The sequence below is a fragment of the Selaginella moellendorffii genome, unplaced genomic scaffold, assembly GCF_000143415.4.
Source record: "Selaginella moellendorffii unplaced genomic scaffold, v1.0 SELMOscaffold_0, whole genome shotgun sequence".
NCBI classification, from domain to species: domain Eukaryota; kingdom Viridiplantae; phylum Streptophyta; class Lycopodiopsida; order Selaginellales; family Selaginellaceae; genus Selaginella; species Selaginella moellendorffii.
In genome coordinates, this window is record NW_003314261.1 from 4,357,647 (window position 1) to 4,379,140 (window position 21,494).

The window sequence follows — 21,494 nt, forward strand, 5'->3', positions numbered from 1 at the left end:
CGTCTTGTCGAGTGTCTGAGAGAGAGTGGCTTCCAGGACGAGGGTGTAAGTTTAGCAAAGAAGCTCTTGGCCAAGGGTGGCGTCTCGGACGTGAAACGTTTTTCGCCCTTTTCTGTCGAGGATGAGCTCGAAGATGAGAAAAGTTTCCTGAGCTTTTTTGTCGAGTGTGGGCTCGAGGATGAGACATGGAAGATTGTGAGCATGGCATCCGGAGATTCTAAGTTTTCAGCCAACGACTTGGTCCAGGTAGTGAAGAAGTGGGGAGCGAGCAGCGTCCCTCGCATCGACGAGTTTTGGGAGAAGAGGCTGAAAATCAAAGAGGCTTCATGGGAGGAAACCTCGTCGAGCAACAGTTGGCAGACTAGATCACCTAAGGAGGAGCTCCGGCGAGAAGGATGGATAGATTTCTTGGGAGATTTTGCGATGTTTACGGTGGAGCTGGAGGCTCAAGGGTGTCACGATGCTGCGGTGACCTTTGCAAGCAAGAGATATGTCAAGGTTGCCAGCCTCGAGGAAGTCTATGGGAAGATCTTATTTAGCATAGAGAACCAGGATGCGCTTGCGATGCTCTTGGCTCTGGACAAGAAGACTGAGCAGACAGAAGACATGGTGGCGGCCATGAAAAAAGCAGCCAGGCTGATTGGCTTGAAGAAGGATGAGAAGGTGACGCAGCTCTTCTCGGATCTCTTGTCGCAAGCACTGGAGGCCAGTGCTGCCAACGAAGATAATCGCTACAAGGAGCTCTACGAAGCGGTGATTTGGCTAGGCCCTGCGGAAACGGTGAAATCTGTAGCGAAACGGGTGAGAAGTGGTAGTTTAGTGCTCCTGGACGACGAAAAAGAGGATAGCAGCCTGATCGAGAGAGCCAAGGAATGGGATGATGGTGAAAGAGATGGATTGAAGGAGGTGATCAAAGCCAGAATCCACTACTTGTCGGCCGATGAAGATGAAAAAGATAGAAACGCAGCGGAGAAGCGGAGGAGTAGCCTCAATCCAAGGATTAAGCGTGTCAGGTATGATGAAAAGCTGGAGGTATCACCCACCGAAATCGAGAGGCTTCGCAAGTTATTGAGCGACTTGCCTTGAACGATTTGGTTCTTTCTATTTCTTTCTTTCCTCGAGTAATTCTTCTATTCGTTTCCTTGTGTGTCTTCTCGAACGATTTGGTTCTTTCTATTTCTTTCTTTCCTCAAGTAATTCTTCTATTCGTTTCCTTGTGTGTCTTCTCGATGAATGGGCGCAAGTCATGAGCTCGAGCGGGTGGTGACGCTTCTCAGGGCGTGCGACCGCCTTGACGCGGGGAGAGAGGCGCACGGTTTCATCCGCAGCAGCCCCAGGCTATCCGGCAACAAGTATGTCGCCAATCTTCTCATCCAGATGTATGGCGGCTGCGGCAGCGCTCGCGACGCAAAGGAGGTTTTTGATGGCATCCAGCACCCAAACAAGTTCTCGTGGAATCTCATGATCCATGCCTATGCCCGGAACGGGTATCTGCAGCAGGCGAGGAGTTTGCTGCAGCAGATGCCGGATCCCACAATAGTGGCGTGGAATTCTGTTCTCGCAATGTACACACACAACGGCCTTTTGGATCAGGCGAGAGAGGTTTTCGACGAGATGCCGGAGAAGAACTCCGTGTCAAGAATCACAATGCTCTCTGCATATGCCCGTGCAGGGCATCTGGAAGAAGCAGAGGAATTGTTTGATCAGATTAACGAAAAGGACAGAGTGGCCAGGAATGCCATGATTGATGCATATGCACAGCACGGATTTTTAAAAAATGCCAAAGAATTATTTGACAGTATGTCTGAGGGAGAGAGAGATGTTGTCACCTGGACGTCCATGTTTTTGGCTTATGCCCAAAGCGGGCATATTGAGCAAGCAAAACGCCTGTTTGATTCCATGCCGTACAAGAACGTTGTCTCCTGGACAGGCATGGTGCGAGCATTTTCCGCGCATGGCCACTTGGATCAAGCAAGAAAAGTTTTTGATAATATCCCAGAAAAGAATCCAATCTCTTGGAACACAATAATCTCGGGCTATGTGGATGCCAAGCTTTTAGACGAGGCAAAGGAGCTTTTTGATGCTATGCCGGCGAAAATCAAAACTATTGTCACCTGGAATCTAATGCTCAAGTCCTACTCCCAGGCTGGGCTCACTCAAGAGACCGAGAGGATCTTTCGCAAGATGCCGTGGTGGGACGTTGTCTCGTGGTCGGCCATGGTGACGGTATATGCCGAGTCCAAGGATCTGGAAAATGCCCAAGAGAGATTCCATAGCATGCCCGAGCACAACCTCGTCACGGCGAATGTCTTGCTACAAGCATACGCTCTGCAAAGCAGCGTAGAAGCTACAAAAAGATTCTTTGACGGGCTACCGTACCACGACGTTGTGACGTGGACGGTGCTGATCCAGTCCTACGGGCACCATGGAGATGTGGGACTGGCCATGGCCACCTTTGATTCCATGCCCGTGGAACCCGATACGTTAGCTATCAATGCCGTGTTCCTTGCATATGCCGAGAATGGGCATCTTGAAGAAGCGAAGACTTTGTTTGACAAGATGTCTTATCAAGACATTGTGATTTGGAACGCTATGATGGATCTGTACGCGCAACTTGGATTCTTGCTTGAGGCTAAGAAAATGTTTCTTGAATGCCCAGATCGAAGCGTGGTATCGTGGAACACTATCATCTCTGCGTATGCCCACAATGGGTATCTGTGGGAAGCACAGCGAGCTTTTGATTCGTCTCCACTCGTGAGCAACGTCTCGTGGGGTGCGATTCTCGCGGCGTATGCCCAACGAGGGCATGCCGACGAGGCGATTTTGGTGTTCCACAGCATGGTGGTGGAAGCATTTTTGCCGGATGATCTCGGGTTTGGGAGCGTTCTCACCGCTTGCGGTCGCGAGGGATTGCTGGAAAAAGGCTGGTCTTGCTTCCAGTCCATGAGCTCCGATTTTGGCATCACTCCTTCGAGCCAGCACTACTGCTGCATGGTGGATGTTCTCGCGCGGAGCGGGGAGATTCATCGAGCCGAGGAGCTTGTCCGAGCTATGCCAGGCGATCCAGGTATTGTAGCCTGGGGAAGCTTGCTGGGCGCGAGTGATATTCAATGTGAGATGAATAGACGAGCGCTCACCGCTGCTCGGGAGCTCTCCGGCTTGGATCCAAGCATCGCGGCACCTTACATGATGCTTGCCAACATCTTCACCAAGAGCAAAAGATTTTGATTCAAACATGTATGATGATCATAGCGAGTTATACCTGTGAATCGTGTAAAGTGGTCACTTCCTTCTCACAGTTCTTCATCTAAGGGAAATCCATTTCTTTCCAGCGTGCCAGCAAGATCAAAACTTGGTCACCTCCGTGTGAGATTTCCTCCAGTGGATCGGGCAATGTTGGATAAGAGAATGTAGGGAGTGGAATCGCTCTCTGGAGCAGCGGCCCCCTCGAGCAAAAATTCACTCGCACTCCGAGCTCGCTCCGAGTCCGAGTGTGTTCTACACGCCCCCAGCAGCGTCTTCCATGACACACAGTCGGGCACGTAAGGCATGGAGTTGACGAGCTCCTCGGCCTTGCCAAGCTGCCCGGCTCTCCCAAACATATCCACAACGCAGCGAAAGTGTTCGAGGGTAAACGCCACGCCGAAGTCCGCTACCATGCACCACGAGTAGTGCTTGCACAGGCTCAAGCTCCCGCTCTGGCTGCACGAAGCGAGGACGTGCGAGAACGTCTGCTCGTCCGGCGGCCAGCCTTCGTTGAGCATCTGGTGGAAGAAATGGAGCGCATTGCGAAAGCTCCTGCCGGAGGTCAAGCCCGCGATCATACAGTTCCAAGTCACCGTCGTGTGCTCGGGATTTCTCGCAAAGATCGCCCACGCTTCGTGGATGTTCCCGCAGTGAGCGTACGTCTGGATCATCATCGACCACGCCATGGAGTTCCTCCGGGGCATGAGCTCGAAGATCTCTCTCGCAGCGAGCGCGTCACCGGAGACAGTGAAGGCCAGTAAGATCGCGTTCCAGGACACCGGGTCGAGCTCGGGCGTGGAGTGGAAGGCTTCGAGCGCTGCTTGGAAGCTCCCGGATTTGGCAAACGCCGTCACCACCGTGTTCCACGACACGACGTCATGGAATGGCATTTTGGAGAGCACGGCCTTTGCCTCGTCGAGACAGCCCTTGTCGGAATTGGCAGCGACAAGAGTGTTCCATGCCATCTTGTTGCGGGGACACATCTTGTCGAAGAGATCTTTGGCCTGGGACAAGTCCCCCAAGAGGGAGCACGCGGAAATGATCGTGTTCCACGCGCAAGAGCTCTTCTCCGGCATTGAATCGAAGAGCGCTCTAGACTTTTCCAAATGCCCGCTCGAGGCATACGCCAAAACCATGCTGTTCCACGCAATATGGTTCCATCGCGGCATCCGTGCAAACACTCGGTGCGCGTTGCTTGAACTTCTACTGTTGCAAAAGGTGGCGACCATAACCGACCACGAAACAAGATCGCGCTGAGGCATCACGAAAAAGAGATTCTCTACGTGCTCGATATGCCCCGACTGGGAATGCGCCGCCATGAAAGTCGACCACGACACAACCGTGTGCATTGGAGTCTTCTCAAAAACCTTCCTCGCGTCGGAAAGATCCCCGGCATCTGCAAGGGCCGCCAGCAGCGCGTTCCACGAGATGACGGTCCTCTCGGGCATCTCGGAGAAAATCTGTCTAGCGATCTCCAAATCCCCAGACTCGGCATATGCTGTCATGAGCGACGTCCACGACACGACGCTTCTCTCCGGGAGCCTATCAAACAGATATTTTGCGTGGCCAACATGCGCGATCCGTGCATGCGCTGTGATCATTGTGTTCCACGAAACCAAGTGCCTCGCGGGCATCAGATCAAACACCACGCTCGCTTCTTCAAGATTCCCGTTTTGGGCATAAGCTGCATGGAGGATCGACCACGAGTAGCCGTTGCGGGGCGAGATGCTAGCAAACGTCGCACACGCGTCGACGACGCTGCCGCATTTTCCATACATCTCCACCAGCCGATTGGCCAGGTAAGTCCTCGGAGCATCGCTCTCGGCGATGATCCGCGCGTGAACTTGTCTCGCAGCTCCCAGATCACACGCTTCGCCACAAGATCGAACGAGCTGCTCGAAGAAGCCACAAGAAGAGGGAGCGCATTGCCGCACTCTATCCATTCATCCATGACGATCATAAAACTCTCGAAAGGTATTCGATAAAAGGGGACTATAATAAATAGGAGAATACACTATGAGCTAGCAGAAACCAAAAGGGACAGATCTGTGATTTTCATCTTCTATACAGTACAGATACGCTTAGGCTGGGAGCATAAGAAAAACCCTCATCCTTTGGAGGTTCCAAGAATGCTTTTGTACAGTGCCTACGAATGAGCTCTAGTCTCTCTAGTCGAAGATTTTCTCTCCCGTGGCACAAGAATTCCAAAACAGCGTGCTCACAATGTACATGCCCGACGTAAGTAGCAAAACTGCTTGAAACGATCCAAGCCACTGGACCAAGTAGCCAGTTCCCACCGTGCTCACGATGGCCGCGAATGTTCCTGCCGTGTTTGACAAGCCTGGAAAGACGGACACCACATAAGTTGTCTCTCGAAAGAAACCATGGCCAAAGCTTACCGTGAAGAACTCCTGCGTAGCTTGGTGCGATCTCCTGTAGCAAGCACCCAAGAAAAATCAGATCTTTATATCAAAGTTGGGTCTTGATCTGACCTGGTAGTTCACCAAATAACCAGCTTGACTGAAGGCACTCAAGGCAACCGCGATTGTCAGCCACGTAGAAGCAATCGCCGGGTGTCGAGTAGAGTTTAATCCAATCAGTGCAACCGCAGGGCCCAGAAAACCGATGGACTGCATAGAGAAAGAAACAAGGATTAAAGATGCCAACCATCATAAAAGTAGCACTTTGCGCTTACCTGCATGATCTTCCTAACAGTCAAGACGCGCATGCCCGACGAGATCATCAGGTCGGACCAAGCTCCAGCAAAGTAGCCGGAAGCAGCCATTGTCGCCCATGGAACTGCGCTGAACCACGCGGCTTGCTTAAGATTGACCCCCAGAACCTGTACTTACAAAAGACAAAGAAGAATTTAGAACGAAATTCGAGACCAAAACTCTGAATTCTTTCTACAATACGTACTCGATTGAAGTACACGGGCATCCATGTCAAGATAATGAAATAGCCCTGCAACCGAACGAATGCCTTAGAAAAAGAAGAAGATAAACAAAAGAAAATTAAGCTTTTCTCACCCAGTTGTTCATAGCATTGGCAGCTATGATAGCCCAGCTCGGAAGTTTTGATAGCAGCAGTCGGAATGGTGGCATAGCCACCCGAGCCGTCACTTTCCTCTTGTCAGTTCCATTCTGGATGAAGAGAAGTTCGTTCCTAGTGATCGTCCCGTGGTTTTGCGGGTCTTTGGAGATATGCATGTACCAAAGCGAAAGCCAGGCCAGTCCCACCGTCCCAAATGCGTAGAACGGGCCATCAATGCCGAACCTCGACATGAGTATCGGTGTGAGGAGAAGGCCGGAAACGTTTCCGAGGTGAAAACCCCCCATCGCAATCGCGACGGCTTTTGCTCGCTCGGAGCTCGGAAACCATCTGTTACGAAAAAATTAAAAGAAGTCGTCCAGCTTTTAGCAGAAGTTTAGAAGTTCGCTCAAGACAAACCTGGAGACCATGTTGTTCATGCTAGGCATTGCTACTCCCTCTGCCAGGCCCATAAATACACGCACTGCTAAAAGCAAACCCAGAGACCGAGAAGCTGCCCAGGGAGTTATAAGCGTGGCTATGGACCAGAAGAAAACCCCCCATCCCATAACGCTCTTTCCGCCAAATCTATCTGCTAGAGCTCCACCGGGAATTGGTGACAACAAATATCCCCACAGAAAGGAAGACTGCAAGCGAAAAGTAGCAGCAAAGTTAAGACTCAACAATCGCAAAAGAGGAACTTTTCTGCTCTTACCTGAATAATTCCTGCAAAGCCGCTGCTCCAGTTGTGAGTAGCTGAGAGAGGGACAATAGCTACAGACATGATCACCCGAACTGCATTGCAAAGTCCCATCCCAAAGGCTAGCATTGCAGCCACCTTTATCCTTTCCGAGCTCAGCAGCGACAAGCCTGGAGCAGTGGACACGGCCCACTCGCGGGCAGCTAGAGCAGCCGAGGAAGGATCCGTAAAGTCCAAACTCTCCTCCGAAGAGATCACCTGAGCCTGACTTAAGAAATTCTCCCTCGTAGCTGTGCCAGCGCGAACATTTCTCGAGCTGTTGCCGCTGCTGCTGTCAATGTGCCTTGCACCAGTCGCGAGTCTTTTTCTCCTCCTCAGCGAGTAGACCCCTGGAGCAGCGAGGAACTGCTTCGATCCAATCCCACCCAGCCTCGCCCCCAAAACACCAGCATGCGCCGCCTTTGCACACTCCATCCCGGATGCGAGTGGATCAGAGCCACCACGAAAAGCTCGTTGGCTCAAGCACCAAAGTAAAAATCCACCTGGTGCAGTAGATGAGATAAGAAAATCTAGCAACTTGCAAAACAAAGATATATACGCTTGGCACTCCGGCGCTCCGGTGGAGCAAATTCACGTGCTTAGTTTAATCACCTGCCATTCCAATCCACATAGTCAGCCCAGCGAAAAGAGAGTTAAAAACCGAAAGAACAAACACATCGAACAACTCACTCACCTACTGAAACAACAGCAACGTGCCTCGTTGACCACCTTACAACAGCATGATCTGTTCGCAACGTAAAAGGTGGAGTACCAAAGAAGCTTATCCGGATCTCAACTTGCGCGAGAGGGCGATGTGCCATCCATCGCCTCGTTAAATGCAAGTGCCTGTTTGGGAGCGAAGTATCTGAGTCGTCTCTCTTGGCAGCCTTTTGGGAAACCGAGTATCAGCACCACCAGATGGAACGTCGACCAAGTGATAACCTGGATTTCACTCCCGCTTCTCCATTTTAGTGCCGTCATTCTTCCTTGACTTGTTCTTGAGCTCAACTACGCAGACACACGGGTTTGATGCGCATACGTCTTCCTGGCACCTCGAATATGACTTGAGGCTGAGTAGTAGTTTCCCGTCGACTGTTGTGTGTAAGAAAGGCGTCCACTCGAGCATCTGTAAAGGGGGCTCCTCGTTTTTGTTTGCTTGTGCTGGTCAGCTCCTTGTAAGTGAATTACAGATTCCAAATGCCACTTGTCAGCTTTGCTGTGTTGTCGTTACGAGATACCTTTCGGAGTGACAAATGCTTTCCTGTTTAGTGACCAAAGCTTCGCCAGAAGGCTCTCAACACTTCGCCGTCAACGAAAGGTCTCAAGGCCCACAGGGTACAATAGCTCTCGAGAGCTCCGGAGCGCGTCTCAAGGCTCAAGTCGTCTACAATTCTAGCCTGTCATTTGCAAAAGAATATCAAAACCAAAATCATTGAAACACGTATGAATTTACCTGCATTTCATAGTCCTGTTCGAGCATGGAGTACACAAGAGCCATCGTAGTGATTGTCTTCACCTTGTCCAGCATTTTTGAATCATCACCATCTTGCAAGGAAGAATTTAGTTTCTTGGTTTCATCGGGTATACCATCGATGAAGACTTCTGTAAAACCATCTAGGATTTTTTTGAGGACTTCCAAGCATCCGCGCACTGCAAAAAGTAAAAGAACAAAGTTGTAGAGCAGGCGCTTGAAACATATCACGAAAAATTACCAAACTTCACATGATCTCTCAGAGCTTTGATCGAGTTGTTCACTGGAGAAGACAAGAAACACGGGTAGTACATTGGAATCGAGAGGCCAAAGAAAAGAAATACTCACGTTTAGTGATACTGGATTTGTCACTGCTGCGATGCCGGCAGCCTGCTTCGATGTATCTCGACAATCTCACACTCTTATTCCTCGCAAAAATCCCCTTCAAAACCGCGGAGCTCTCCGCGAACGATGGCCTGCGGAGCATTTCTAAAACACTCATCAGAACACAACTAAAACAGTTTTACAAGGAAAAGCTGTACCGAGATTTTGCTGAAAACCAAGCAGCATCTGTGCGCTCGATCGCTGCGAACTCTCCAGCGCGATCCCTCTGCGACACCATTGCCAGTAAAAATCTAAACTAAAGAATGGAAAATGTAGCGACTACCTCTTCACGAACTCCTCCAAGGCGCCGCCTTGCTCCGACTCCATGAACAACCCTAAACCCTCCTCTCAAAATGAAATAATATGTTTCATCATTGTCCTTGGAGAAACCGAATGGATACCGATTCGTACGCGGATTTCTCTCTCTGTTGGACTGGGACTACTTGGGTGTAAATTTTTTGCTCTTGTTCTTCTCCTCCTCCTCCTTTTTCTTATTGTTTTGATACGATCTTTGGTCTTTGCTCTTGTCTCACTTGCTAAACAAACGAAACCACGTCGCTTGGCAGTAACAGAACAGCACCTGGCGTATTAGCAGCAGCCAAACTTCCTTGAAATCGTTGCAAATTTAATATTCGTATGGGTCTTCCAGGCTGGGCTCGCGTGGTAATCTGGGTTTTGCCAGGAAGAACAACCCAAGAAAAAAAGAAAAATGAAAGCTATAAAACACAAAAACCAATGCAATCCGAATCCAGATCAATCCAACCATGATTCCCACAAAGAAGAAAAATATCTATCGAGCTTTTCTTGCGATGGTGTGTCTTTGTTAATCGTCTCGATCACACTCTAACCACACTGACGCATTGTTTTAAGCATTTCCATTGTTTTTTCTACTTCTACACACACTGTCCACGGAGAAAAAACAAAAGAACCAGCCTGCCTTTACGTTATTTCGCTCCTGCTGCGAGCTTTTAAGTATGTGACGACCACATCCAGATTGCCACACTTGACAAAGGAAAACAAAACAAAACAAAAAAACTGCCCAGCTTGCGAGTGGATGGAAATGCTATGAAAACTTTTGCCTCGCGTGATCGGAAGTTTCAGAAGCTGAAGAAAGAATAGTTAGCTTGATCACGCTGGAGCCATGAAAGATTATAAGTTTTTTGATCGATCGATCTTATGTGTCTTTCACTTTCTCTTCCAGCTCTTTCTTTCTTCCCGCCCTCGATGAATGTCGCGGATGGAGACGACTTTAAACTCCAATCCTCTCCGCTGTCACAAAACACGGATCACTCAAACGCTCGCTCCCACTTCTCTCTCACTCGCTTGTTTTGACGTGAATATATACGCTCAGTTCCATCGATCCAACCAAGCCTTCCCTGTGCTCTTGCCAGTTCTCCCACCAGTTCTTCCTCTCTTTTTCTTTCTTCCATCAAGTCCACAGACGTTACAGTTCCATGTTTTAATGGTGTTTGCAGGCAATAGTGTCTTACACGCGCATATTCCACTGCCAAGACTCTCCCTCTTTCACTCGCGCATAATAGACCACCTGACTGGTTATAATCAAGCATTAAATCGATAAAATAAGTTCCTTGGCAGCAATGGCTATGGCATCGCACTCACCTCATTCATTCTTTCGCATGCTAAATAAGCGCGAAGGCTTCACTCACAATTACGCTTTTGTTATTCCTTTCGAGGTCAACAAGGAAGGAAGAATTTCTTTTTAAGTACCATCGCATTCGCCGCGACGCGATCGCACCGCTTAAGCCGAGTTTACGTCCCTCTCAAGCTCTCACACACCGAGATATCTCACGCGCCAGCCAGCGGCTAAACGGGAGAGCGGAGAAGAAGCTAGAGCTCTAGGTGGCTAGCAGCGTTAGATTTTCGATCTGACACACACAAACACTCGCACACCTCCAATCCAAGTTTCAGAGTTTTGGAATTTAGATCGCTCACTAGTGGTATTTACAAAGTTTTTCCTGTGTGCAGGATTCACAAGGATCACTGGTGTCACAGTGAGGAGACTCTCTACAGAACTTGTCACAAATCTTGTGTCAAAGATCGATTTTTTCTAAGCCAGCAGCCAAAAGTTCTTTTGCCACTTGCTGTTGATGAGATATCCTCCGCAGTGTTTGCTCTTCCGCCGGACGGACAGCGTGAGGCAATCGGCGTGCTGGATGCAGTAGTCTATGGATTGGTCGTCTCTGTTCCATCTCAAGCACCTGGAATTAAGATAAGAGTTCTCTGAGCGATCAAAGATTCTGGCAACGCAACTTGTGGAAAGCACTAAAACTCATGGAAAGGACTTTTAATGCGCAGGAGGAGCGAAGTACCTCTGGAAAAAGTTGAGCTTCTTCTGACCCAGTACGAGGATCGACGCGTCCAGCTTCTTGGCTTGGCGGACGATTGTCGGCCCCCTCTCGCCGGCGACCACCACCACTTCCACATCCACCTGACGAGATCCATCATCACCAAGTTTAGAGGCCAAGAACACTCATCGACAAAAGCAAAAGATCTCGCAAACCTCGGGTTGACGCAGCGCGCAAAGATTCTTGAGCGAAGCGATGAGCTCGCAGCCTTTCTCCTCGGATCTCAGCCTCGTCTTATCCGAGACAATTGCTCGCGAATCTGCCAAGATCATCGAAACAACACGCGAGTAAGACACCCACATTGTCTGGATATGGCGACAACCTTGCGAATCGTAGACGAAGGGCTGCGAAGAACAAGGAGTGGAGTACAAGACGTGGAGGAGCGTCACAACGTCGAGCTTGTGGACAACGTGAGAGAGCGCCCAGAGGAGCGCCGTCTTGGCCTCGCGGGAATCGTCCACCACCACCATGACGCGCTTCCTTGCCACCGCTTGCACGCCATGGAACGCTGCTCCTCCTCCTCCACCTCCGCCCCATTCCTCGCCATGGACGCTGGACGATCTAATCGACGCGCTGGGCGCGATCGCCGTGGCGATGGCGCCGCAGGTGCTGCCACTGCTGGAGCAAAAGCTGGAGCTGCTAGTGGCCGCTGTTCTTGACGAGCCCGAGGAGGAATCGGTGGACTCCACCATCATGGCTCGCTCCTCCTCTTCCTGTACTTCTTCCATCTCATTCTCCTTCACATCCTCTCCATCGCCGCGCGCGTGAGCTGCATTGGAGGATGAGAAGCAGAGCTCCACCAGGCGAGCTCGCTTCATGGCGCGGTGGAGGAATGGCTGCTCTTGCTGCTGCTGGCGCTGCTGCGGCTGGTTCTTCTTGCTCCACGCCGGGAATCCAACAATCCATGGGCGCCGGCTGCTACTACTCCTGCCCATGAATGGTTTCATCGATCGCTCTTGCCAAGAAAGAGCCAAGGAGAGAGAAGGAGAGAAACAAAGAGTGGAGCGAGAGCTCCTTTCTTGGCTTGCAAGCGAACAAAAAGAAATAAAGAAGCTAAAAGCCCAGAGGAGAAAGAGAAAGCCCCTCTCTCCAGCGAGAGAGAGAGGGGATTGGTAATCGATGTCTGCTAGCACCAGCGCAAAAGTGAACCGCATGGTGTGCCCGTCGTCCTCGCGCGCCTGGTCGAGCGAGACAAACTGTCCCGGGAAGAAACCGACATAGCCCGCGCGCTCGCTTCCTCTTTTGCTGTTGGGCGGCCGCAGTCTCACAAATGCGACCCAGTGAATCGAGAGAGAGAGAGAGAGAGAGAGGAGAAAACGAAGCAGCAATCCCTTTCGCGCTGCCTCTGTTTTTAGGGTTTATAGTTATTGCGAAAAAGTGGCCCCAATATTTGAGCTGTTACGTCTATGCTTCTCTTAACACCCAGGCCATCTCCCCTACGGGATAGATTTCAACAACAATCCCATCGGGAGGTTCTCGAATGGCAGGCTTGTCGTGGATTTCATATACTACCATGGATGTTTTGATCTTTTGATCATGAATCTCTGCAGCCCAACATATGTTTCCTCCAGCTTACCAGGGCGCCAACTTCGCGTCGGCCAGCAGCGGAATCATGTCCAACACACATATGGTACGTTAGTATTTTCTTTGGATCGAAACAATACAAGATTTCTCTTTTTTGCTCTCCACACAGACCGAAAACTTCAACAAGTTCAAGAGCACACTATAGTTTCCTGGGGTGTTGTGAACATCGAAGAAATCTTGACGCCATCCCGCGCTCCTCGCAAGTTGGAGAGAGCATGGATTTCAAGCCGCTATTGTAGGTAGCGGCCATGGATTGCGCTTGCGAGTTGCAGCTCCCGTCCTCGGCGTTGGCTGGAATGCAGCCTGTGGCGCTGAGGCCCACGATCACAAGCTTGCGAGCTCCATAGCCGTATAGTTTCTGCGAGCAGAAGTCACGAATCCACTGGATCCATGCGTGATTCTTCGAAGAGTTTTAGTGTACCTGGATGTGTTGGGAGAACAAGCCGTGGACAAAGGAAGGATCGTATGGCTGGCTTGTTTCCAGTGCAAATATAAGAGATGGACTTGGAGACGAGATCATTCGTTGTGGCTGGCTGTGTGATCATCATGACTTTGATCATAACTTGTATAGGATTCTATGATGCATCGACCGGGTGCTGCCTTGGAACTTGCCAAACTGGTGCCAAGTACTGTAGCGATCGATCGATCCCGGGATGGATTTCCACAACACGGAAGCGTTTAACGAGATGGCTTCCGGGAAGTGGTGGAGCCTCGCCCATGTCGATCCAATCTCCAATCTCAGTGAAAGTGATGATCATGGATCATTTTTTTTTTTTTTTTCTTCGAAGATTTTGGTTCTTGTTCAACAAACTCCCAAGAGTTCTTTACCAACGAATTAGGTCTTTTGTTTTCTAGGAAGAATGATGCTAGGAGGAGCATGTGTCGCGCCATCGGTCATTCCTCTTGGGCTTTCATCTCGAGCTCGTTTGGTCAGGCGGCCGCGCTTCGCAAGGTGCTCGACCAATGGATCACTGCATTCTTTTCCTCCTCCTCCTTCACAGGTAAGAAACGGTGAAAGAGTGTTTCGATTGTTCTAGCTTCTCTTGTGTAGCTTGTAGCGGCACAGGATTTTCGAACGCGAATGTAAGAATGGCTTCACCCATTTGGGCTTCGAAAATGTTTGGCTCTTTCTTCCCTTCGTCTTTTCAGCTTGGACAGGTTTAGAGGCCTTCTATGTTTCTTCAAAGAACAATTCAGTGAGTTTGGAAAGATCGAGTGGCCATCTTTTGACAACACGGTGCGTGGTTTTCTTCCTGAAAAAAACAAAGGAAGAAAAATTTGATCTTTGCTTTTCAGGTGAAAACGAGCCTGTTTGTCATTGCCTTGTCTTTCGTCCTCATCATCGCATTGACAGCTATGGACTCGGGCTACACGTTCGTTCTATCAAAGATGTTATAGCTCTCCCTAGATCGACAACTAGATTAAGAGTTTCTTCATTCCTCTAGTTTTGTCAAGCTCTAAGATGGTACACTTCTCTTTTACAGGTAGATCATCCTCGCTCTCTTCTACTTGGAGTCACTCTCTGATCAATCTTCTTTCGCTCGCTTTGTCGAGCTTTTCTACCATGAGCTTGAATGCCACCACGTCACACGGCAATCTGAGGCCTTCCTTGTGATCGAATCCAAACTCCTCGGCAGCTTTCTCGAGCAGCGCCTTGAACCAGGGGTGGCTTAGATGCCGAGCGCTCATCACGCACCGCCGCCTCTCCTCCCCGACGTACACCGCCAAGTATCCCTCCGGAACATCGTATGGAGCAGCAGCGCAGGAGGACCCGTTGTGATCTTCATCGTCGCTGCTGGATCCATTCCAGTCGCTGCAATCCCAGGTGCCGGAGGAGCTATACGAGAAGGAACCGTGTGAGCTGGAGCGGCATGAGGACGTGCTCAAGCTCACAGATCTGGCAAAGATGGACGAGCTGGCCCTGCATCTCCGCCGCCGCTGCAGCCTCGCCTTGATCTTCTCGACAATGCTAGTGATCGCCAGGCAACAATGACACTCTAGATGGAAAACAGTGGAAGAACAAACTAGAGAGAACAAAATGAAAGCAAAGAAAGGAAAGAGGACGAATACTTCTTTTCGAGGGTCGGCTTTTGGCTGGCCGTGTATATATGCGAAGGCAGAATACAAAAGGAGAAAGATTTGTAGCTTGTTTGTCCTTGGATTTCCCTGTAGAGCACGATCTTTCTCATTCTCTCACTGTCTGTCTCTCCTTTTATTTTTTGGATCATCGTTGTTGCACATACAACATTCCAGCACGGAAGACACTTGAAGCACCTTTTGCACAGGTCTATATTTCCAGAACGGAAGTACGCGTTTAAAAGGCTCGCCCAAGACACGATGTCGTGCTCGGGCATGGTATCAAACGCACACTTTGCCTCCTCAATATGCCCCGCTACGGCATGTACCGCAAGCAAAGCATTCCACGTCACGAGGTTTCGCACGGGCATCGTACGGAAAAGCTGCAGGGCCTGGTTGATGCATCCGTACTGTGAATATGCTTCCAGCAGAGGCGTGCAAGAGAAAACATCCCACTCTGGCATATCGTCGAAGATTTTCTTGACGCCATCAAGGTGCCCGCAAAGGGCATTTGCTGCGAGCATCGTGTTGAAGGAAACGAGATCTACCACTGGCATCAAGTCCAGCGATTGCTGCGCGCTCTGGAGATCGCTGGAGAGAGAAAAGAGGTCCAGCATTGTGTTCCATGAGACCATGTCGCGGCAAGGGATGAGATCAAAGAGGCGGCGCGCTTGGTCGAGATCCCCGTTTTGGGTGTAGGCCTTGAGCATGATGTTCCAGGAGAACGTGTTCGGGCACGGGATGCTATCGAAGACCCTGCGCGCTTCCTCCGGGCGCCCACAACGCCCATACAAGTGGACCAGGAGATTTCCCAGGAATCGATCGTCACGGAGCTGTGCCGAGGAGGATATCTGCGAATGGAGCTGGATTCCCCGGGCGAGATCCCTGGAATTGGCACACGAGCGCAGAAGTGAGGCGCAGCGCTCTCGGATCTCGTCCAGAGTCTCGCCCCCATGAAAAATCATGGACCGAGGAAACCGCGATTTTTAAACTTCTTTCTTTCCAGTCAAACACAGTTAACTGAAAGTCAAAGAAATTGCGGTGACTAGCTTCTATCCAGAGAAAGTTATGTCACCCATCTCAGTTGTGCGAATCCATATTCTATTTAGAATTTCGATACTTAGAGCTCAGCCTTCTTTGGATGATGTTTGATACAAGACGTCTGAACGTCCTGGACCTGTCGCAATATTAACAATGCTTTCTGTCCATTTATAAAAGGAGATTCTATGCTGGCTTGCATTTATAGAGATCCCAATTGCAAGTCTCAAGTAAAGCGCTCTAACCATATAAATTGGGTTCCCCTAATTTAGCTTGGACCAAATTTCTTCATGTTTTCTCTTGTCTTGTTGAAAACAGTGAAGATCTCTTCACTGCCTTAACTATATAGTGTATGTGAGCAGCCTATGATCCTTCGAAAGTTTGAAGATGTGTGGCCTGCTGTTGACATCGATCAGAATTTGGATCATCTGGATTGCACCCCAAAACCTGGATTTCCACTTTGGCTTTCGGGAAAATGCTAAAGTCTGAAGCAGTGGGGCAGCCTAGCAACAGCTCCAGGATCCACATCAAGATTTATATTCACGTGAAGTAACTTGCAATGTTGCAACTGACTCAACTTTGTTGCCTTTTAACTTGATCACATACTTCCAGTGCTACTTGTGATGGGGCATAGGCTAGGTACCACTTAAACAGTCGGTGAATCTTCCAACTTAGGAGCCTTGAAACACAGCCAAGCCCCTTGATATATATGAGATACCTTTGAGAGGGATCGAACCTTGGACTCTTATGGAAATTAGGTCCCAGCAAGGTATCCTGACGTGGGTTTGATGATGCAAAGGATTTGCCTGCTTGTCGCTCTTAAACATTTCCGATGCAGCAACAGAAAAACGGAGGCTGAAGACCAATGCGGGGACTTGGCTGCCATTGATCGGGTGACACAAGAGACAGCCTTGCTGGTGTCTGACTGTATTCCACGCAGCAGCTTCAGAGAGAAGGCACTGAGGCAGTTTTCAGATTATGACTAAAAGGGCACCACCACCACAGCTTCCACTTTGGAAAATCTAGATTGAAGCAGCACAAAGTGCTGGTGGATGCCTATCTTGCACTGAGGGTGTGTAAACCTACACATTGCCGCCCACCCTTGGGTTTGAACGCCACCACCATGATTCCAAAGTGTTCAGATATATTGCTGAAAAAAAAAGTAAACTCTTTGAACAAGAACCTCATGGTTTTGACCACATTTCCCATTGACAGAGTTGTGAATCTGAATCCATTGCCAGGTCAAAACTCCTACACTCTACACTAGAACTTACATATATACATTGTAGACCCCTTACCTGTATATAAATAAGCCTATTGACCAGTGGACTCTCATGTAACATAATACACCACCAAGCTAAATTCCCCCCCTCTAATAGGAAGGAAAGAGGGGCTGCCTCCCTCCCTTTCTTAAAGTCGTGATGCTGCAATCTCCATTCTTGCTCATCTGTGTTCAGCGTTTCGATCTTGTTCTTCCTCAAAACCCAGGACATTTCTTAGATAAATTTTCCCAAAGTCATTCTTCATCTTGCAGGAAGCACCTGTCTCAGCTGTTCCATTCTGTGACTTACTACTTCGTTGAGTCCTGGGGTACTCGCCTGACGAGGGGGTTTGTGGTAGCCAACAGCGAGATGAATGCTGCAAAGAAGCCACCTGCCTGTATGCTGATCAGTGCTGTGGAGAGGTATGATGACCAGCTGAATGTTTCTCATCACAGGAAGTGCTTCGATTTGGAGCCTGTTGCGGCAGAAGAGCAGCAGCTACCTTGCTGTGCAGAGTCTCTCAAGTTATAATTCATCTACACAATGTGTCACAACCAGCAAAGCAGAATCCTTTTTGGGTTACTGATTTAATATAGTTATATAACTTAAACAAATCATACTTAGGGAAAGAGTTTTACTTGGTTGAGTTCGGAGTTCTTGACAAATTCTAGAAACATTTGGATGTTTGATGATCTGAAACCAAAATCTACTTAAATTGAAATGATTTCAGCTGATGCAAGTTGTTCACTACCTCCATTGCCATCTCAACTCTAGAATGTTGGCAATGCCATAGAGGCTTCTAGTGAATCCTTTGCTGAATCCACTATAGATCCCACTATCTTTGCCTTTGATTAATGCTACAATATAGTATATTTTCCATCACTTGATTCACACACTCAGTTTACCCATCCATTTGAGGATGATTGCCACTCGAGAGTTTCAAAGTCACTTGCATAGCCTTCGCAAATTTCTTCTAAAATCCACTTATGAACTTTGAATCTCGATCACTAATGATGTCCTTCGGCAAATTAAAATCAGGAAAAACCTTCTCCAAGTAGATTACAGCCAAGATTGGGGTAGTGACAGTTTTTTGAATAGCCAACAATCGCACATACTTCGTCAATTAATCTACTATGACACATATTTGCTCCTTTTGCATCTGTGTTCGTGGTAATGAAGTCCATAGAGATATTACATCAACGGCTCTGAGGAATAAGTAAAGGTTGCAAAAGTCCCCCCGGCTTCTCCTGTGGCACCTTAACCCACTGACAAAGCTCATATGATTTACAATACCCAAGGATATCAACTTTCATATTCCTTTAATAAAAATTGCGCTTAATCAACTCATATATCTTCTTCCCCCAAAATGACCGGCCTTCAGATGATTATGATAGTGGAATAAAACTTGAGTAATTAACGCATCCACCCATGGCAAATATACACAGCCATTGTAATAAAGAATCCCATCCACCAATGAGAAAGGGGCTTTTATCTGGTCTCGCAAAGAGGCCACCTCAACATCCTAAGCTTGAGCATGCTCAGCCAACTACCCAAACTTGTTGACCACTTTACTCAAATGATGACAAAATCATGTTTATAACGCCGTCACATGATGAACATGAGATTGTGAGACACAAAATCCCTAAGCCCCAAAGTGGAGCCGGAAGGGTGCCATGTGTTGGTGGCCGAAGCGAAAACCAAACGAGCGTAAAACATTTGGACTAAAATGCTCCGACTTGAAAAGGTCAAGAGTGGGAGTGGAACTCCTAATGAAGTGCTTGAGGAATGAGCACAAAGCGAGCAATAAGCAAAGCTCCAAAAAGGGACCCGAGATGGACCCGAGATACACCCGAGATGGACCCGAGATGGAGTCTGAGATGGAGTCCGAGATGGACCCGAGATGGAGTCCGAGATGGAGTCCGAGATGGACCCGAGATAGAGTCCGAGATGGACCCGAGATGGAGTCCGAGATAGACCCGAGATGGAGTCCGAAATGGACCCGAGATGGAGTCCGAGATAGACCCGAGATGGACCCGAGATGGAGTCCGAGATGGACCCGAGATGGAGTCTGAGATGGAGTCCGAGATGGACCCGAGATGGAGTCCGAGATGGAGTCCGAGATGGACCCAGAGATGGAGTCTGAGATGGAGTCAGAGATGGAGTCCGAGATGGAGACCGAGATCGAGTCCGAGGCCGAGACCGAGACTGAGACCGAGTCCGGGTCCAAAACCGGGCCCGAGACCGATTCCGAGTCCGAGTTCGAGCCTGAGTCCGAGTTCGAATCCTAAAATAGGTAGTTGGGTAGTTGGGGGAAAGCCCAAAGCGATTTTCCCCCAGGGGGGGGGGGGGGGGGGGGCTACGGGGGGTTCCAAAAGTATAGTAGGGAGAGTGTGGGGGTTGGAGCCTAGTGGAGCTAGTTTGGCCAGGAAGGGCTAGTTTGGCCTAGGAAAGGCCAATTTGGCCCAGGAAGGCCATACCTAGTGTTGGGTGATGAATTAACCACTGGGAAGTCCAAGACTAGAGTGAATACGAACCGACAAGCGGGGTAACTTGGTGAAGTGTTCAAGAGTTAGTTCTAGTTCCCCCGAGAGATCGACTGGCCGATGCTCCCAATCCAAGTGTGGGTGGCACTACCTACTTGGATACCTAGTGTGGCTCAACGGAACCTCGCTCTAAGCCCATGGCTAGAGCACCCAAAGGCGGAAGGCGGGGAGAGTACCCATGAGGCCGCGTAGGGCCACGGTGTTCCGAAATGTTGTCCCAAAGGTCTAGACTGTGGAAAGGAAGAGGAGTAGTCCTCTGGTGTAGTGACCAAAGATACAGTCAAGTGGTGAGAAAGTCCCAGAGGACCATGGGATTTAGTGGTCGGGCCTGTGGGCCTCAATCCAGTGGCAGTGTTGGCGAACACGGCCATGGGCAGAAAGGGACTTGGTGAAGACCGGAAAAGGGATATTGGGGAAGGTTATTCCCCATGTTTGTGGGCATCCTAAGGATGCTAAGGAGTGGATTTGGAATGATCACTCATGGACAGATGGTCCAGTCCTTGAGAGATGGGACTGTGATGCAGGTGGTGTTAGACCACCGGTGTGACCAAGGTAAAGGGGCATGGCCTTAGCGTAACAGGCTGATATGTCGGTGGTACCTTGGGGTGTCGGTCTTAGGATTGGACACGTGGAGCACTTGGATTAAGTGCAAAGGTTGAGTGGCGGGGATGCCATTTTTGGGACTAGCAAGCCCAAGTTTGAAATAAGACTTATGGAGGTTGTGAGTGAGACTCCTCCAAGTGGTTGGAGGTGTGGTTAAGTGACTAAACTAGAATGGAAAATTTAGTCGCTTACAACTTGGTATCGAAGCTGTTCCTTAGTCCAACTTTTATTGGTGCTCAAGTATATCACCACGAGTGTTGGCATTGGAAGGTCTTAGGAGTGGGCCTATCCTTGAGGAGTAGCAGGTCAGGAAGACATAGCTCTCCACTATAGTTCATGTGTGAACTTGTAGGCGAGATGGTGGATAGAAAAGGGTCAATAATGGAACGACTTTGGGATCTTGGGAACAGTATAAGGGTTTCCTCAGAGGGTTGAGGATGTGATCCAAATGAGTGTTTGACTTAGCAAACTGGCTGATGTAGTTGTGGTAAACAACTACAATTGGGATCATGGGAAAGATGCAGACTCCAAAACAATAAAGGAGTCACAAGATTACCCTTATATGGTTGAGGCTGGTACTCATAAATTTGAGACTGAAATTGTTGACTGTGGGATGTCAAATACAGAAGAGGACACCAGTCCTTGAAATGGTAGCCGGGGCTACCTCTAATAAATGCTGGAACAACCCAAGGAGTTGGGGGTGTACTTAAAGATGAGTTGCTATTCTCATCACATGGACAAGTAGTCATAAGAGGCAAAGGTTAGCCCCAAGAAAATCATCAAGTGTCAGAGTAACACTTGCAAAGATTGTCCTTGGGAGTAAAACATGAATACAAGAAGTTGTATTCTAGAGAGTTGGCACCTCTAAGACTGAGACCTCATAGGTTCTTGGATTAGCAAAGTCCAAAATGCTGGATGACTCAAGCGAAGTCAGGGAATGGTCCTAAGGGATTAGTTGGAGCATTTGGACTGAGGGGTATAGTGCCTCATGAGGTATGGGGAGGATCATAAGATCCAAGTATGAGAACAGTAGGTATCTCATTGATGGCAGAATGTGCCATACTAAAGTTGTGGGAAAGGATGTTCCCAGGAAGGAAAGCAAACTTGTGGCCCAGGAGATTGGGTGCAAACACTAGTAAAGGTGTTCCCAAA

The 21,494-nt window shown here is 49.1% G+C and overlaps 7 protein-coding genes and 1 long non-coding RNA gene across 9 annotated transcripts in view; 3 read left to right on the forward strand and 5 right to left on the reverse strand.

Annotated features, from left to right (window-relative positions):
• The first annotated feature begins 1,233 nt into the window (after nt 1-1,233).
• On the forward strand, nt 1,234-3,228 carry LOC112346683 (pentatricopeptide repeat-containing protein At4g02750-like). Its single transcript, XM_024676203.1, has one exon. It carries the CDS (start codon nt 1,234-1,236, stop codon nt 3,226-3,228), a length of 1,995 nt encoding a protein of 664 aa, XP_024531971.1.
• Nucleotides 3,229-3,356: 128 nt separating this feature from the next.
• LOC112346717 (pentatricopeptide repeat-containing protein At4g02750-like) lies at nt 3,357-5,189 on the reverse strand. The gene has a single exon (XM_024676275.1). It carries the CDS (start codon nt 5,187-5,189, stop codon nt 3,357-3,359), a length of 1,833 nt encoding a protein of 610 aa, XP_024532043.1.
• A 152-nt stretch (nt 5,190-5,341) lies between these two features.
• Nucleotides 5,342-8,253, reverse strand: LOC9641977 (probable anion transporter 3, chloroplastic). Its single transcript, XM_002961046.3, has 10 exons — nt 7,710-8,253; nt 7,575-7,627; nt 6,992-7,518; nt 6,697-6,923; nt 6,276-6,627; nt 6,166-6,210; nt 5,942-6,088; nt 5,739-5,876; nt 5,646-5,679; nt 5,342-5,587 (listed from the first exon to the last, which is right to left on the reverse strand). Exons 3-10 carry the CDS (start codon nt 7,448-7,450, stop codon nt 5,415-5,417), a joined length of 1,575 nt encoding a protein of 524 aa, XP_002961092.2. The 5' UTR covers nt 7,451-7,518; nt 7,575-7,627; nt 7,710-8,253; the 3' UTR covers nt 5,342-5,414.
• Nucleotides 8,254-8,858: 605 nt separating this feature from the next.
• On the reverse strand, nt 8,859-9,196 carry LOC9641978. Its single transcript, XR_002991965.1, has 3 exons — nt 9,154-9,196; nt 9,029-9,096; nt 8,859-8,962 (listed from the first exon to the last, which is right to left on the reverse strand). It is a non-coding gene; the product is annotated as an uncharacterized LOC9641978 (long non-coding RNA).
• Nucleotides 9,197-10,762: 1,566 nt separating this feature from the next.
• Nucleotides 10,763-12,578, reverse strand: LOC9632245. Its single transcript, XM_024677998.1, has 4 exons — nt 11,559-12,578; nt 11,392-11,495; nt 11,201-11,319; nt 10,763-11,089 (listed from the first exon to the last, which is right to left on the reverse strand). Exons 1-4 carry the CDS (start codon nt 12,388-12,390, stop codon nt 10,939-10,941), a joined length of 1,206 nt encoding a protein of 401 aa, XP_024533766.1. The 5' UTR covers nt 12,391-12,578; the 3' UTR covers nt 10,763-10,938.
• Nucleotides 12,579-13,641: 1,063 nt separating this feature from the next.
• LOC9632246 lies at nt 13,642-14,264 on the forward strand. Of its 2 annotated transcripts, none has more exons than XM_024677529.1 (4): nt 13,642-13,821; nt 13,872-13,903; nt 13,979-14,057; nt 14,117-14,264. In XM_024677529.1, exons 1-4 carry the CDS (start codon nt 13,681-13,683, stop codon nt 14,216-14,218), a joined length of 354 nt encoding a protein of 117 aa, XP_024533297.1. In that variant the 5' UTR covers nt 13,642-13,680; the 3' UTR covers nt 14,219-14,264. The 2 variants fall into 2 exon arrangements, with proteins under 2 accessions (XP_024533297.1, XP_024533290.1); XM_024677522.1 differs by having other exon boundaries at nt 13,643-13,821; nt 13,970-14,057.
• LOC9632247 (pentatricopeptide repeat-containing protein At4g02750) lies at nt 14,238-15,861 on the reverse strand. The gene is made up of 2 exons (XM_002961049.2): nt 15,095-15,861; nt 14,238-14,789 (listed from the first exon to the last, which is right to left on the reverse strand). Exons 1-2 carry the CDS (start codon nt 15,859-15,861, stop codon nt 14,336-14,338), a joined length of 1,221 nt encoding a protein of 406 aa, XP_002961095.2. The 3' UTR covers nt 14,238-14,335.
• A 1,494-nt stretch (nt 15,862-17,355) lies between these two features.
• Nucleotides 17,356-21,494, forward strand: part of LOC9641979 (something about silencing protein 10) — a 55,496-nt gene continuing 51,357 nt past the window's right edge. Inside the window, exon 1 of the mRNA XM_024676445.1 lies at nt 17,356-17,704. Within this exon, the coding sequence (XP_024532213.1) occupies nt 17,356-17,704 (349 nt within the window). The remainder of the gene's footprint in view (nt 17,705-21,494) is intronic.